Source organism: Spea bombifrons, chromosome 13 (genome assembly GCF_027358695.1).
Source record: "Spea bombifrons isolate aSpeBom1 chromosome 13, aSpeBom1.2.pri, whole genome shotgun sequence".
Classification (NCBI taxonomy): domain Eukaryota; kingdom Metazoa; phylum Chordata; class Amphibia; order Anura; family Pelobatidae; genus Spea; species Spea bombifrons.
In genome coordinates, this window is record NC_071099.1 from 16,980,838 (window position 1) to 16,998,072 (window position 17,235).

At 40.9% G+C, this 17,235-nt stretch overlaps 2 protein-coding genes across 4 annotated transcripts; both read left to right on the forward strand.

Moving 5' to 3' along the window:
• Positions 1 to 767: 767 nt before the first annotated feature.
• LOC128471169 (keratin-3, type I cytoskeletal 51 kDa-like) lies at positions 768 to 4,617 on the forward strand. 3 transcript variants are annotated; one of them, XM_053453043.1, is made up of 9 exons: positions 768 to 1,110; positions 1,141 to 1,406; positions 2,142 to 2,224; positions 2,406 to 2,562; positions 2,707 to 2,868; positions 2,963 to 3,088; positions 3,425 to 3,639; positions 3,804 to 3,910; positions 4,339 to 4,617. In XM_053453043.1, exons 1-9 carry the CDS (start codon positions 810 to 812, stop codon positions 4,422 to 4,424), a joined length of 1,503 nt encoding a protein of 500 aa, XP_053309018.1. In that variant the 5' UTR covers positions 768 to 809; the 3' UTR covers positions 4,425 to 4,617. The 3 variants fall into 3 exon arrangements, with proteins under 3 accessions (XP_053309018.1, XP_053309016.1, XP_053309017.1); XM_053453041.1 differs by having other exon boundaries at positions 768 to 1,406; XM_053453042.1 differs by having other exon boundaries at positions 768 to 1,406; positions 3,822 to 3,910.
• Positions 4,618 to 9,929: 5,312 nt separating this feature from the next.
• LOC128471171 (keratin-3, type I cytoskeletal 51 kDa-like) lies at positions 9,930 to 14,128 on the forward strand. Its single transcript, XM_053453044.1, has 8 exons — positions 9,930 to 10,295; positions 11,497 to 11,579; positions 11,776 to 11,932; positions 12,086 to 12,247; positions 12,358 to 12,483; positions 12,763 to 12,977; positions 13,185 to 13,204; positions 13,785 to 14,128. Exons 1-8 carry the CDS (start codon positions 9,945 to 9,947, stop codon positions 13,883 to 13,885), a joined length of 1,215 nt encoding a protein of 404 aa, XP_053309019.1. The 5' UTR covers positions 9,930 to 9,944; the 3' UTR covers positions 13,886 to 14,128.
• Positions 14,129 to 17,235: the final 3,107 nt, after the last annotated feature.

The following is a 17,235-nucleotide window of genomic DNA, read 5'->3' on the forward strand; positions in this document are numbered from 1 at the left end:
AATTTACAGTCAAGTTATCATTTAGACATGGTGTGGTTATGGCTTTAGCTACCCAGAAACCTCCTCTTCGGGTTACAGGTGGACAGTCCACTGACATCTGCGTCCAAGTGGTAGGAGGTGAAGGGGGCCAGAATGCGACTTGACTCAACGCTGTCCCACAGACCTGGAGAGTTCTCAGGTATGGTTATGGCCTGGCATGAGCCTACAGTCACCTGAATGCCAACAAAGTAACAGCACCTACAGAATTGTCCTAGTTAGCCCTCCACAACCACAAAACTGGGAACAAACTGAATTCTTTCCATTTTCAAGAAAACATTTTGATCCAGAAAAAAAAAATTATATGTGAGGAATCTGTTTAATATGCTTCTACTGTCTCAATACCCTATGCCGTTTAAGAAGTTTAGGATTATTTCGTACCCCTAGATCATGTTTGCACCTTACACTCGATGGAGCCTAGGAACGGGTAGGTCCTGCATGAAGAAGTGTGTCATTTCTCATTGAAAGTTTCTGGTACATACTAGAACATCAATTAGCTGTACTCCACCCATCAACTGTGCTAGCATAACAAACAACCTAGAGGCGAGAAGACCAGCGGGTGAAATGATGCAAGTTGATTAATAATTGTAATCGATCCAGATACAGACAGTGACAATACGCTGGCAAGCAACTCTGCTGCTGGGAAAAAATTAAAGTCAGATATGACACACCCTTAGTATTTCATATATAAAGATTAAAATCTGTTCCGATAGCAACACTTTCCACGGGAACTGCTTTGCTATAACCAGGAAGAGGTCTTTTGCTTGGACAACATGTCTTATAGTGTTAGACAGAGCTATAGTTCAGGCTCCTACTCTGCAGGCCAAGGTGGCGGCAAGAGTGGAGGCTATGGCCAGTGTGGTGTAGGAGGTGGTGGTTATGGTAGTGGCATGATAAGTGGTGGTGGCTATGGTAGTGGTGGTGGTGGTGGCGGCGGAGCTGGCTATGGTGGTGGAGCAGGATATGGAGGTGGTGGCTATGGTAGTGGTGGCGGCGGTGGAGCTGGCTTTGGTGGCGGAGCAGGTGGTGGAGGCTATGGTGGTGGCTCTGGAGTTGGTGGAGGTAGTTTTGGAGGTGGCTTTGGAGTTGGCGGAGGTGGCGGAGGTGGCTTTGGAGTTGGCGGAGGTGGCGGAGGTGGCTTTGGAGGTGGCATTGATAGCTTCTTCTCTGGCAATGAGAAGCAAACAATGCAGAATCTCAATGATCGGCTGGCCGCCTACCTGGATAAAGTCCGTGCATTGGAGGAGGCGAATGCTGAGCTTGAACGTAAGATTAAGGAGTGGTACGAAAAGAATCGTCCCGGGAGCGAAACGGGTGAAAAAAGGGACTACAGCAAATATTACGTAATAATTGAGGATCTAAAAGCTAAGGTGAACACTTGTTTTTATATATGAAGAAAGCATGTTTTACAAAAATGTATTTGTCTTTATTGTCATAATGAGATGATTGCAGCAGAGCTCATTTTAAAAGAATGTTTGGCTAAACAGCAAATGCTTGTGCTTAAAGAAATATTCAGTCAATTTCCCATATGCATGTATCATATTTTGGTGGCAAAGATGTTAAATTGGTTGCTGGTTGGTAACCACGTGTTCTCATATCTGGAGAAGGAACATCTCAGCCATATTCCCAGCTGGCCCCTATGAGCTGGCGGAGGGCATCTAGTTTGCTGTGGAGCAGGGAAATTACCGAATAGTTTCAAAATTTCAAACTGTGTTATGTTAGTAGGAACGGATAAAATATCCATATCCTTATCCCATATTCTTATTGTGTGGATCCATGATTCTCAGCCTAGTTGCCGAGATAAACACCCAGCCAAGAGACGGCTCACAAAAAAAAAACAAAAAAACAAGAATGACTAAAACAAAGATGTTGAGACAATAACAGTGTCGGAATATTCTGGAGCGTAATTATACTTCATATTAAGGAAAATGTGATGTAAGCGCTTATGAGTGTGTGAGCCTCAGGCACCAGCCTCTTAACCTGGCCACGTTCATTGGTAGATAATTCTGGTTTACAGGGGCAAACAGATTTAAGAATCTCATTCTCATTCTCTCATTCTCATTCTCTCATTCTCATTCTCCCACTTTTCTAATTCTCTCTTATAGATTCTTGCTGCGACTATTGCAAATGCGACCATAGTGTTGCAGATTGACAATGCAAGGTTGGCTGCTGATGACTTCAGGATGAAGTAAGTTGTGTTATTATCCATGCAGGTGTACAACATTCATCTGTCCTTAATTTGTAATTAGTATCTTTCACTATGGGTGAATGCCATCTCCCGTAGACTTCACTCTGCTCTAACCCAACTCCCACAATACAAATCTCAACATCTTGCTATATATTTATACTTTTTTATGTTATTTTAACAGGTATGAGAATGAGTCGGCCCTTCGCCACAGTGTGGAGGCTGACACTAATGGCCTGCGTCGGGTCCTGGATGATCTGACTCTTGCAAATTCTGACCTGGAATCGCAGGTTGAAAGTCTTACCGAAGAACTGGCTTACCTGAAGAAGAACCACGAGGACGTAAGACTTACTATTACGCAGTCAAATGTGTAGCAACCTGTCTATTTAATTAAATTATGTTTAGATACCTTAAAGACGTCTACAATCTGACAAACATGTGATTTGTAATTTAGGATTTTAACACTATTGTATTTCATTATCTAGGAGGTTAAAAATGTACAAGGAACGACAGTGGGCGAAGTCAACGTTGAAATGAATGCAGCACCGGGTATAGACCTGACCAAACTTCTAAATGACATGAGAGCCCAATACGAGGCCCTGGCTGAGAAGAACCGCAAGGATGCTGAAGACAGATTCAACCAAATGGTAGTATACGTTTTAGACCCATTAAACTTCCCCATAGGGTCCTTCTTGAATGTAAAGACTAACTGGCAATGAATGTCTATGTTTTGCCTCGCAGAGTGGCGAATTGGTTAAAGAAATATCCGCGGGGGCGACACAAGTGCAAACAAGCACAAGCGAAGTATCAGAACTACGAAGGACACTTCAAGCCTTGGAGATCGAATTACAGTCGCAGCTTGCCATGGTACGGCATCGAATCAACAACTTCACATTATCAAGAAATGCGTATGATACTGATGTAACATAAATGAAATACATTAATACCCCTGCTGGACAACCTTCCAATGGCAAAAGGGAGAATATGCTGTAAATGTATCTTTACAAAATAAATATGCTTAGTATTCTCCTCCTACATAGAGGGAGAAATGCCTTAAAACGTCTAAACCTGTAACCAATGACCTTGAGCCGGTTTGTGAAGGAGTTTCCTTGATTGTGTAGACCATATGTAAGAAGATGATATCATTTATTGTTTATATAGTGCCAAAAAAACATTAGTTTTCTTTTCCTTTATTTTTCCCAGAAACAATCTCTAGAGCAGACACTAGCAGAGACAGAAGGCCGTTACTGTGTCCAGCTTGCACAGCTACAAGCTCAAATCGCTAGTGTGGAGGAGCAGCTGGCCAACATTCGAGGAGACCTGGAGTGTCAGCGTGCCGAGTACGAGCAGCTGCTGGACATTAAGACCAGGCTGGAGATGGAGATTGAGACGTACCGCAAGCTCCTGGAGGGCGAAGGGTGAGAAGAACCTGCTTAAATCACACTTATCTTCATACAATTAGCTAATGCGAATAAAAGCCCTAGAGGATCGCTTGGACCTTCAGGCTGGCCATTGAAGATAAAATGCGTCCTTCTCACTTCTCTGCCTCAAAACGGTATTCATTAATCTTTATTAATTTCAGGGGTATCGGTCAAGGCAGCAGTTCCGGGCGAGGCACCAGTTCGGGGCGAGGCAGCAGTACAGTACAACAATCACGTGGTTCGGGTTCAACATCCAGTACGGGATCTGGTAAGATGGCGTTTTTTGGGGTTTTTTTGTATTACCGTTACTAGAATAAACAATCTAATTGTGTCTTGTTTTGCTATAAAAAAGGAATATCATTGCTTGTCAGAATGCTGGTACCGCACACGTGGCTTTACTGCCCTCTTCTGGATTGAGCGAGCACTTACGCGTTAACGTCCTAAATCCCAACTTGGAGTGCGAAAGCTAAAAACCTAGTATCCGTTCCGTATCTGGCCAGCGCCCCATCCAGGCATTCCCGCCGTGTGTCAGGTCGCCAGTCCAGGCCTGGTTTTAATAATCCTTTTACTGTCATTGAAACGTGCCCACCTGTACATGGCCACATCTATGACCCAAAACAACATCTACCACAAGACTACAGGCCGTGAAACGTTCACGTTTATTTTTTAATGCTTTATCCCTTCTTTTTTTTTTAGTGACCAAAAGAAGAGTTAAACAGGTTATTGAAGACATCGTTGATGGAAAGGTTGTGGCAACCAGAACAATAGATGTGGAACAATAGGTGTGAGAGACGGGAAGGCCACCATTTTCAAGGATGAGAAGAATCCATGGCGTTCTTTGTTTTGGGCTTCCTATGGGTGCCACAGGTGTTTCACTGTCAGTATGTCTGTCTGAAGTCACTTTTTGTCTGCTCAATGTTACTTCCCTTCTGTTTTCATAACTTACCAAATAAACACTTTTCTGATGCAAGATAATTATGGACCAAAATGTCTGTTTTTTTCAATATATTTTAAATGTGGTGGTCGGCGGGGCTTTAATTGGAGTAGGTACCACAGAGATGGTCCTAAGCAAAAGAAAAAACAACTGACGGGGATAATAACACAAGGGAAGGACCTTATTATGTCCAAATCAAGGGATGCCGTACGTCAAACTGAGAAACTGCTTATCACAATGTGTCTCCATGGGTGTCATCTTCCATGTTATGGTGGAACTATATCTTGATAAAATAATCACTTCATTAATAATCATATCCACAGCTGGTAAAATGGGAAAGGAGGCCACATATAGCCATACATTTTAATACATAAAAAAACTGATGGTCATCCTTGTCAAGAGGTAGTCACCAAGATGGAAGGGTGAGGCAGGATGGAGATTGGCGAGAGATGGCATGACGGCGACTGAAGTGATGTAATAATATTGTATTTTCGAGCAAAAGGATTTTATTTGCAACAGACCTCAAAATTTAAGATGAAAAATACAACTTTATCAGTTCAGTCATCCAACGTATCTTAATGTGACCCAACGCCCTTACAAGTGGAACATTATCAATCTCCTGTTACCTTATAAACCTATGCAGCAGAAGCTACGATCTCATCATTGCGTCAACGAGACTCATCTGCAATAAGCTGTTACCCCATTATGTTAAAGGCTGGTTCTGTTGGCGTAGGCAGAAGATATGGGAGTGCAGGACAGAGGAACACTAAATACTTTTAAGTCTTCCTCCCACTGCCATTAAATGTTGTTTGGCTCCACTGCCTCCTCAGCAGCATTACAAGAATCTTTTATAACACATGATCATGTCAGAGCGATACTAGAAAGCCCTTCAGGATCATGAGGTAGTCACACCAGCTTATAACATATATGTTCATTTTCATCTGCAGGCATATTGCCCAAGTGTCCTGGGATTTTGAGGGACAGTGATGTTTTCCGGCACTATCCCACTGTCCTGCTTAGCTGCCCCACTGCCCTGGGTTTGTAGAGAGTGAGGATCATGGGCCAGTTGTCTCATCTCACATGGCCAGGCCTGGGAACTGTAAAATCGCTGGAGGTCTGTAATGTTGCCGCATGGATCCCCATTGTAGCCCCACATGGCCACCTCGTGAAGCTGAGTGTTGCAAGTTGGCTCTTTGGGTTAGGTGGACTTCAGCCTTCAGCCCACTTCTCACCTCTACCCACCCCCCTCATATGTAGAAGGGTATGTACGGGAATACCGTTGGCTCTATCATTAGAAGCGTATCTGAGAACATACCTGGGCATGGGGGAGTTGCGTCTTTCAAGATGAGTGGTCATTAAGCTGTAAACCAGAGAGCCAACCCTTGCAGTTGGCAACATGTTCATTGTTAAAAGATCCAAGTAGAGTATCTGTGGCACATAAAATTTCCAAGTTTTACAACCAATGCCATATTAACCTCCCCAAAATACATACCCCCCCCACCAACACTCACCCAAGCAGTCCTCCGGCATCAGAGTAAAGGAAGAGGAATGGGAAAGAGATAAAAGACAGGGCTAAGAGTTATAGACTAACCTGACGCGTTTCGCAGATCCTGGCTTCCTCAGAGCTAAGTTTTATCATAACTCTGCATCCGGGAGACACATAGATCGGGAATTATATGAGTGTGATTAACGACAAAAAGGGTTATATTATTTTTAACATTTTTGGTTAGATTAGCAATTCGGCAGCAGGGGGAGCATAAGAGCCAAATAAAGTATTTTCTGAAGTCACAGCATTCATAACTCAAAGCACCAGGAAGAGAAAATCTGTTATTTGGGGATTTGTTCCAATCATTACTGCATAGATGGTCCTTTTTTGAATACGGTATCCTATCATGATTAAACTGACTGTGAAACACAAGATGAAACTAACAAAGACTAAATGAGGATTATGTTAAAGACATTTATAATGGCTGGGGTGTTACATGAATACAAAGTATTTAGTAACTTCCCCTTAATAAGAATTGCAAGTCGCTACCCAGTTGTGATATTTACCACCCGAACTTCCCGGGATTCGCAGCTGCACGTCCTCATCATAGCAAGAACCTTACAGACGAACGCCCCACGCATTTCACACACACACATATGCTATACATCTAGTGTTATTTTTGATAGTAGAGATGGTTGAATCGTAGGGCTATTTCCAAACATAATGGGCCCTGGGGCAAACACTTTCTGTGCCCCCCAGCAGCCCAAATGTTCTTAAGAGGGAATGGAGGTCTGTGCATCAGCTGGTTGCACTAACACTTTCCAACAGCAGGGGGTGCACACGTCCTGAGGGAGAAAATATTAGTAGAGGACGACGATGTTAGTGGCACAGACCTTCGCCGAACTGTGGTAGCTGTTGAGGACAGCTGGCCTGGGATAAGCATGGACAGGATAAATCTGTGTATGTGTTAGTAAGTGTGTTTGCATTAGCGTGTATGTGAGCGTGAGTGTGTAAATGTGCATTAGCATGAGTGTATTTGTGTAAATGTGTGTTAGCATGAGAATATGTGAAAATGTGTATTAGCATGAATGTGCGAATGAGTGTTATGTGTAAATTTGTTAACATGAGTGTGTAAATGTGTGTGTTAGTTTACCAATGTTAGTAGAATGAGTGTATATGTATTTGTAAGAGCATTTATGTTACCAAGGTGGGGGGGGGGTGGAGGGGTCAAATGGGGCCACTTCACTGTGCCTATACCCCAAGCAAAAAGTTGCCAGTCTTCCCCACAGGCACTTTTGACTCGAAGATAATTCGATTATTTTCATTATTTTATACACTCAACTAAGCTATTAAGTATAGAAGAACAATTGCTCCTCTTTAATTCTAGACACAGTAAATCATAGCTGATGACCAAGCTTCCGGGGGAGTTCTTTATTCGTTGTTTGGTCCTTCAGACTTTCTGCCCAGTTCCACTCACTCTTGGCCTCTACGTGGGACCCCATAAGTTAGCTAAATCACTGAGGAGGAGAAGATCTGCTGATATGCCACCCTGGAAATGAACCATGCATCTCACATAGCACGTCCTCAGTTGACTCAGCTGTAGGTCCTCCATAACCTCCGCTCGTATTGAAAACGATGCTCCTGAATTGGAGATGATCCAAATTGCTGTTTGATTTGACGTATTCTCATTATTATAGCCTAAAATTCCATACCACAGGGTGACGACAGCCAGAAGATGGGTTTGCACCAACACTGCACATGCAATTCTCGCGATTTGAGACATAGACGACATTCTGTCTTCTCAGCTTCATTTGCATCTTCCAGACACCAACCTTACGTCAACAGTAGGACTAATTAGAATCATTGCAGGAGATCAAATGAAAGATTAGTCCAGATTGAAAAAAAAACTAAATCCTGTTGAAGTTTTACTAAATTTCTGGGCAAGAGCTTTAATATGTTAATTTATATAGATTTTTTTAAAAAATTTGAGCAATTAAGTCTAAAACTTGGAACTGGAAAGGACTTTATATTTCTTTTTCAATAAGCTGCTTGATGGTAAGTGAGAGGTGCTGGAGGGGAGTTTCAACATAGTTACACACACCCAGTAATCCCAAAGGTCTACACGGTTCATTCATTTATTAGTGGGTTTTTTTAAATCATAATGATTATTAAAACTGAACCAGTCTTCTTCTCCACCATCTTACACGCCTCCTGCACACTTCCATCTGCTTTGGTCTTCTGCTGCCTACATGGTTGAGAGCTCACTGCATGGTCATGTTCTGTGGTTTGATTTTTTTAAAAATAAGATCATTTAAATAAAGGGAAGATATTTTGAAAAGGAAATCCATGCCCTTCTGGTCAAACAACATAACTTGATTACCACTCAATGAATTAATATGGAATTTGGAACCCTGAAACTAGCTTGTCATCTACGAATTTGAGGTCTCGTTTTCCATAAGACAGACTTAGAGTACCACTTTGTTTAACCCACTTTAGGTCTCCGTAGAAGAAAAAAGAGGGACTTCATTGGAGCAATGCCCACTCTTACAGTGGCATATTTTGGTTGAGCACTGATCCAGACCAATGCCCCACCACCTACCTCCATGGCTGTCATTCTCTTGTATGGTTTGCTAAGGAGGCCATGTCGGATAGCCACAACCTCCACGGTGTATTTGGGCTAGTTACAAGGGAGATCTCTGATTGCCCAATATGAACCTCTGGAACTGTTGCCCTAGGTCTACTGTGACCGTATTCTGCATTACATTTGAAAGACGGGTTCTGTTGGTAAGAAAATATGTGGGATGAGGGAGTCTGGAATCCATATGTCTTTATCTTGCACGTTCTGCTTGCACTTCTCCTCCCCCAATGGGTATTATATTTGGTATACATAACCTTTTCCATTCTTTTTCAAAACAGTTTTAATCCACATTTGGTGGAAAAATGGTCGGTTTTATCGAAAATCTCAAGATAAGCGAACATTCACTTGAAACAATGTTTTGAAAACACTGTAGAGCATATATGACACCATCCATACATTTGGCCATGGACAACGTGAAGTAGAGGTCAACACAAACCATTTGCAGGAACATAAAAAGCTATGGTAGATGGGGAATGAAACTGAAATCTATTATCCTTCGTTTTTGGTTGTGTAGCCAACAATTAAATGCGGGGGGTGAAACCTTTAATTTAAGATGATCGTATTATTCTACTAAAGGTCCTTAATAAATTGCTTTTATGTACACTATGGACATAAATAACATTATTGTCTGACTCACATACCTACATAAACCCTACATTTATATCATATATGCTACCCAGATCCGTCTGCAAGAATTTTCCATGCGCCGACCTCCCTTATTGAAGTTACAGAGCAAAAAAAAATGCAAATTCATGTTAATAATAAAAAAAAATGATGGGACTAAGAAATAAATCCATTCTCTATGGAAGTTTTCTTATATCAACTAAATCTTAACCGAATGCCAATAAATCTGTACTCCACCCATCAGCTTAACCAACATAACAAACAGCCCCGGGGCTACAGGCCAACAGGTACAATTATGTAAATTGATTAATAATGATAATTGATCCAGGTATAGACAGAGACAATAATCTGGCAAATCAGCTCTGCATTTGGGAAAAATAAATACAATCTGACACACCCCTGTTATCATATATAAAGGATACAGTTTTTTTAGAAGTTACACTTTCACAGGGTCTGCTTTTATACATCAAGAAAGTGGCCATTGTTGCTTGAATATGGCTTATTTTGGTAGACATCCTCAAACCTATAGATCCGGCTCCTTCTCTGGAGGACATGGTGGCAGTGGTAATACCGGTGGCTTTGGCCAGTGTAGTGTAGGAGGTGGCGGTTATTCTGGTGGTATGGGAGGTGGTGGTATCGGAGGTGGTTCTGGCTTTGGTGCAGGAGCAGGATTTGGTGGTGGAGGCTATGGTGGTGGAGGCTACGGCGGGGGTGCTGGTTTTGGTGGCGGTGGGTTTGGAGCCGGCGGAGGTGGCGACAGCGTCTTTTCTGGCAATGAGAAGCAAACAATGCAGAATCTCAACGATCGTCTGGCCGCCTACCTGGATAAAGTCCGTGCGTTGGAGGAGGCAAATGCGGAACTCGAACGTAAGATTAAGGAATGGTACGAAAAGAATCGCTCCGGAAGTGAAACCGGTGAAAAAAGGGACTACAGCAAATACTATAAAATAATCGAGGAACTAAAAGCTCAAGTAAGTAAAAGAAAATGTATGTCAACCAACAGTTTATGAATTCACTATAAGATTTATTGCATTATAAAAAATCAAATGAAAAATCTGAGAAAAGGTAAAATTATATATTTTCATTAATTGTTTGTTGCGTTTTTTTAATTTTGAAAGGCAACATGAAATTAATTTATGAATTACAGATTCATTCGAAGTGAATCATAAGAACTTTGCAGATTAGGGATGAAGTACCTTTCAGGGATTGTTTCAATTCCCATGGATTGTTACTATAGGATTAGAATGTATACAAAATATACTTCATTAATGAATTGCAATGTAAATTATGGGGCATGTAAGGTTGTTACCTTTTCCATACAAGTGAGACAGGCTCGGGCTTTATTTGTTTCCAAAAAAAGAAGCAAATATAATTTTCATTTTTTTTTAATGTTTAATTTGTATTGTAATATGTAATTTAAATAATATATATATATATATAATGTTTAAATATGAGTTATAACATTATGTCAACAATTTTTGGGACAAATCTGATTTTTGAATTGATAGAAATGAATTGTGAAATATATTAATATTTTAATATTATACTTTCCGTATAATCCCATTCTTTTTATTTTCTTGATGTCCCTCCCTGGAGCCTTTATCTCTTTAGTTTTATATTTGTTTTATGTTTTAAGGAGACTTTTGCTTTTGGCTCAGTAAGCTTCCTAAACACTAAGAGGGGCGAAGTTGTCTCAGAGTTGTCTCATTATAAAGAAACTAATGAGTTGAAATTGCCAACATCACCATCTTGAAACATTGGCTTTAGTAAATATGTCTCAGGGGGCTACTACTAGATTGAGCCAAACCAGAGGTAGGGTGGCCATGCGAGGGTATTGACCGGAACGGGATGCGGGTGAAACTGGTTGGACAGTGGGCCGAGCCAAACGTTTTTCCCCTGCCAAAATCTAAACTGGAGGCTCGTCAACCAGCTGTCATTACCGGAGCCTCCAGGGCAGTCCCCAGGGGGGTTCCCAGACATTGTGTTACGTGCCTATTCAGTTGGGGGACATCAGGTGTCCCAAATCTGGATAAGCCCAGTGGAGATCATTGCTAAGGGTAAGTTAGTGAGGCTGATAAAAATTGGAAATAGGTAGCACAAGTAACATTAAGACGCAGACCCGAGTGTCCATTTTTTTTATACATTCTTTTTATAATACTCTACTTTTTGCAGATTCTTGCAGCAACCATTCAAAATGCAGGCATATTATTGCAGATTGACAATGCCAGGCTCGCTGCTGATGATTTCAAGCTTAAGTAAGTAAATCGGTGAATTCACTGACAGGTCGATATTAAAAGGTTTTACGCTAAAACCAGGATTAAACACGCGTGATAAATATATATATATGATGAGATATGTATATAACAATAGCAGAAGATGTGAATGTCGTAAATAAATAGAGGATCAAAGAAGGTTAGAAAAGCCATTCTCCTTAATCTATGTTATGAACAGGTATGAGAATGAGTTGGCCCTGCGCCACAATGTGGAGGCTGACACTAATGGCCTGCGTCGGGTCCTGGATGATCTGACTCTTGCAAAGTCTGACCTGGAATCGCAGTTCGAGAGTCTTACTGAAGAACTGGCTTACCTGAAGAAGAACCACGAGGACGTAAGACTTACTATTACGCAATCACATAAATGCCTATTAAAACTTTTTTTTTCAACCTGCTGTTTATTCGGCTGTTACATATATTTCAATGAAATATGCTTTATATACTATGATGGCAAATACAACGTAACCCTAATGCATTTGATTATCTAGGAGGTTAAACGTGGACAAGGAACGGCGGTCGGGGAGGTCAACGTTGAAATGAATGCGGCACCGGGTATAGACCTGACCAAACTTCTAAATGACATGAGAGCCCAATACGAGGCCCTGGCTGAGCAGAACCGCAAGGATGCTGAAGACAGATTCAACCAAATGGTAATAAGCTGTAGACTATTTACCCACTGGACTCCTCAGTGTGGGTTCAGGCTCCTTCATGAAAGCGAAGACAGTGGATTTATTTATTTATTTATTTATTTCTCCCCCAGAGTAACGAATTAAAAAAAGAGATATCAGTAGGAGCAGAACAGGTTCAATCAAGCAAGAGTGAAATTTCTGATCTTAAGAGAATCCTTCAAGCCTTGGAGATTGAGCTCCAGTCACAGCTTGCCATGGTATAGTATGGGGAGGAGAAACACAAATATAGTCTACGTTGAAATGTAGGGAAAAATCTTACATTATGTACATTTGTTTATGGGTTTGAGATGCCTGATCAGTTTAGTGCACGTTTGGTCCTGGAGAACCAATCCATAAGCCAAGATATGAATGCATCGGCAGATCGTTAGCTTGGATACAGATCTTCTATGTTCCACAGCAGATCCGCTCAGACCTAGACTACCGGGTAACTCACTCCAGCTTCACTCATATTTCCCTGTCTATATGTCTTCTCATAGAAAAATGCTCTGGAGGAATCTCTAGCAGAGACAGAAGGCCGTTACTGTGTCCAGCTTGCACAGCTACAAGCTCAAATCGCTAGTGTGGAGGAGCAGCTGGCCAACCTTCGAGGAGACTTGGAGTGTCAGAGCGCCGAGTACGAGCAGCTGCTGGACGTGAAGACCAGGCTGGAGAAGGAGATTGAGACGTACCGCAAGCTCCTGGAGGGCGAAGGGTGAGAACTTGGCTAAATCACAATAAACAGATGTAAATACGGTATAAGCTCTGGATGGTTGTTAGACCTTGGCAAGCTTTCCATTTTAAAACTAAAGACCCTGAGAAACACCATTTCAAATGATGGATTTTGCAAAAAAACTGCATATTTACATTTTCTGACCATATACAAAGCCATCAAAACTAAAACACATGTTTTTTTAAAAAGATTTAGCTTAAGCTACACCTGTATCTCATTTTATTTGCTGAAGCTGCCGTGTCTTGGTTAAATTTATGCTTATGCTGACTCCTCCACTTTTTGGCCCATTGTTTCTATTTTGAATATTTGTTTATTGAATCATATGCACTAAAGTAATAATGAGCAGACTATTATTAATGGGATGTTGCTTACCGCAGGGGGACTGGACAAGACAGCGAACAGAAAGGTAGGTCAGGATCTGACTCAGGATCCAGCAAAGGTATTTCCAGAATAATAATTAAATCCGCGACAGGTCAACATTAGAATACTTCAAGACATCAAAAATCCAGGCAGATATCTAGAGGCAGGCTGGCTTTGGACTGCGGGGTGGGTAACGAGAAGGGCAGCAGAATATAGGCCTCCATTAAGCTATTTCTCCACTATTATTACATTTCGATCAATGTTGACCGGCTCAGGGTGGGATGAGGGTAAGGGAAAGAAGTAGGAAAGATCATGTTGGAACCGGCAGATCTTGCAATGTATCACACTAAATGACACAAAGCACTTACCGTAGGGAGTTTCAAGTAAATATAGAGTCTAGCTTTTTAACCACTGATATCATTTTTTAAGGTCCTCATAAAACAATCAAAGTGAAAAGAATTTATGAAGAACTTGTGGATGGAAAAGTTATGTCAACCAAGGTGGTAGAAGTGGATGAGAAGGTGGTGTAAGAGACGGGATGTCCGGCTTTTTAAGGAAAGACCCTTTCTGCTCAAAATGAAGAACGGTTGGCTCTGTGAACAATATTACTTATTTTATACGGGGCTGGGTTTCAACTCATTGTGACCACAAGAGACGTATATTGTAAATAACTTGCATTCTTACTCCTACATCAACAGAGCAGTCTACAGGTGTCCATACATCACTCCGTGTTCACATTGGGTCTGCTTATTGTCGGTTTTTCTTCTTTTCTTTGTATGATTTCCGCAATAAACACTTTTCTGATGCAATATGCATGGAGTCCGATTAATAAGGTGAAACCTTCTTGCTAGAACCATAAACGTTGAAGACAAAATGTCTAAACAAGGAGCCCAAACCGTTTGGCGTTCTGTAGATGCATAGATGTATATTTTGCGTAGGAAGCAATCCATATCAATAACATTTTCCGATTAATAAAGTCAGTGACAGCAGCAAGACAATAATGAACCAATCTCCCAGCAATGGTCCATTATAGAGCGGTATTTTAGCCCATAGCACCCTGCCATCTGTGTCCAGTGAGAAGGCCATTGAATGGCTACATCCAAGCACACAATCTTTCCAAATGGACCAAGGGTAGGAAGCTACGTTCTTTGACAAAATGCCCCATAAGCAACAATGACTTCTATGGACACTGATGTCTGGGTATGGACACTTTTGCCTACCTGAGATAAGGACCAGTAACTTCATGAGTCAGTTTTCACAGTATGACCATAGCCGGTGTCACGCTATAATATCGTTTTCACTACGGCAGAAGATTCTTTAAGGAAGACGTCTTATTTACTATGTTGTGCTTTCAGTAAGTTAAACATTTTAATGACTGTTTTTATTCCTGTTCCAAGAGTGATATAATTATTAACAAAATGGCTCCAGTCCTATTCCGCCATGTTTCCATCAGGATATGGCAGCCCTGGCTAGAAAACCTCAAATCATAAATAATAAAGATTGTAAATCTGATTGAATTATCTTAATATTTACTCTAGTACCTAGGCTAGCATGCTATAGTTAATTAAATCTTTGATAACGAAGCCAGGCGCAGAATTTATGCCAAGAAGCTATACATGCCTCGCTGCTCGTAAAGTATTTGTGATTGAAGGATTCCCCTGCTGCTTATAAAAAAAAAATCTAATAAAAATCAAATAAAAACACAGCATTCATTCCTCTTACAATTAAAGGCTTTAACTCCGCTCACAGACCCACCCTCGACGTCCCATGGCACAAAGACTTTTTTGTCGAGTTAGACGATCTGCTTATTTTCCAGTGGCGAATGTATTATTACAAGAGAACTAAAGAAGCTTTATCGGAATATAAAACATTTAAAAACTTTATTATTTTATCTCTTTAGGCATGTTGGTAGAACAAACAAAAAAAACCTGCATAAATACACTCTTTGAACAACTGATACCTAAGCCTCATGCTGTTGAGTAAAGTCATAGTGAGAAACAGTATAAAGTGGTCAAATTAGGTTTATTATTACTATTATTATTAATTATCTATTGATTAGTATAGCGCTAGTAACCTCAAGCCTAGGGGAACTCTAGCACGTCATGGGGTTTAATAAACTTAAGAAGTAATCAACGATTATTTCCTTCACTCAGCCAGTGTTACTGAAATGCCTTCATATCGAGGCAACGCTCCCAAAAAAAATTGGGGGACACCGAGTGATTGCTCTCTGGATTTATTACAAGCGCCAGAGTGCAGAATGCCTCTCACAAGATGTGTTTTCAGATTCTTCTGAGAACGGTGAGCTCCCCTGCAGGTTAATCACAGGTACTGCGATCAACAATTTAAGGAAACAGCCTATAAAATCTAAAATATAAAAAAAAATATAAAAAAATAAGAAAATTAAGAAGTAAAAATAGTTAAAAATAAATAAAAAAAATTAATGACATTTAAAAATAAAAAAAGACTAATTATCGCCCTATAACTTGGATATAAGAAGGAAAAAGCATTGGGATCATGCCAAAAGCTAATGTAATTTAGCCTTATTTAGCCTTCCTGAGATCATTCTTGAAGGTTTCCACCCTCTGACCCCCGTGTTTATTAACATCTTGGTGAAGGGTTGTCATGCAATTCATAGAAAGGGCAAATGCCGGCATCTTGGCTAATGCCATCTTTTCCTCTAATGATGACGTCACTCACCTGGCATCTGCACAGACGCTAGTTCTTCTAACACCGTCAATCAACACCTTACTAAAACCAAAACGCTACCTATAATTTTCTGCTGTTTTATAGCAAAATGCCTTTTTTTATTGTATAAGGTTATCTCAGGTTCGTAAAAAGTACGATCAGCTTGTTAAAAATGTTAGGCAAGAACGTCCTTGGTTCTGTTGCCAAAACACTTGATATTATTATCCTTTTCATGAAGAATTATATAACGATATTTAAGAGGAACGTTTTAATGATCTGCTTTCAGTATACTCCACCTGTCTCCAAACTTAAAATCAGAAATTAACTATTAAAATTGTGAACAGTTGGCAAACTTTTCGAACTTACGTTATAATGGAACTCACCCATGGAACACCTCCTTAGTTTAGTATATAATGCAGAGAAGTTTCCATTATTTTTGACATTCTTCTCTAGGGTGAACACTTATACACTTCTTAGAGGTTATTCCTCGGCCGGACGCCATGTCATTTAAAGGCACAAGCAGACGAGAGTCCGATGGGAATGCTAGCTACACAAGACCGTCGAGATATAATGATAGCTCTATACAAGAAATGGCAACAAGAAGATCGAGTGTGGTTGATGAGTATATGACGGGTTTAAGGCATAATTCTAAAAGAGGCTCTGGCGCAGAAGAAGCACCCAGTGGGTACTTTGGTGAAGATTCGGGTTCATCTTCTGGAGGAATGTCTACACAGACTTATGGCGAAACCTCTAGTACCACCTATAGAGGAGGTCACAGAGGAAGTGCTGGAGGCACTTCTGGAGGTATTTCAGGAAGTGGGTATTTTTTTAGTTCAAATGATATTCAAGGGAGTAGTGTAGGAGGAAGTTCTACGCGTGCCTCATTTGGGGGTTATTTTGGTGACAACTTAGTGGGTGGCCAAAGAGAAAGCTCTGGGGGGAGTCCTGGTGGTGTTTCTGGAGGGGACTATTCTAGTTTTGGTTCTGTAGCGGATCAAGTCAGTGATTTAGGAATGTCCAGTGGAGCTTCAGGTGGTAGATATTCTAGTGGGCATTTACCTAGAGGACAAAGTGTGAGTTTTTGTGATAATTTCGGTGGTGTCTCATCAAGTAAGTTTTATAGTGAAAGTCTTAGTGGAGGACAATATGGGGGGTTAGAAGCTAGTTACAGTGGTTCGTCACTAGGTGGATTTTC

Bases quoted from the DNA above. Each gene is read 5' to 3' on its own strand.
- LOC128471169 (XM_053453041.1), top strand. From the start codon at position 810: ATGTCTTATAGTGTTAGACAGAGCTATAGTTCAGGCTCCTACTCTGCA. The intron at 2,563-2,706 runs GTAAGACTTACT...TTCATTATCTAG, and splicing joins TGAAGAAGAACCACGAGGAC to GAGGTTAAAAATGTACAAGG. The intron at 3,911-4,338 runs GTAAGATGGCGT...TTTTTTTTTTAG, and splicing joins AACATCCAGTACGGGATCTG to TGACCAAAAGAAGAGTTAAA.
- LOC128471171 (XM_053453044.1), top strand. From the start codon at position 9,945: ATGGGAGGTGGTGGTATCGGAGGTGGTTCTGGCTTTGGTGCAGGAGCA. The intron at 12,248-12,357 runs GTAATAAGCTGT...TTTCTCCCCCAG, and splicing joins AAGACAGATTCAACCAAATG to AGTAACGAATTAAAAAAAGA. The intron at 12,978-13,184 runs GTGAGAACTTGG...TTTTTTAAAAAG, and splicing joins AAGCTCCTGGAGGGCGAAGG to ATTTAGCTTAAGCTACACCT.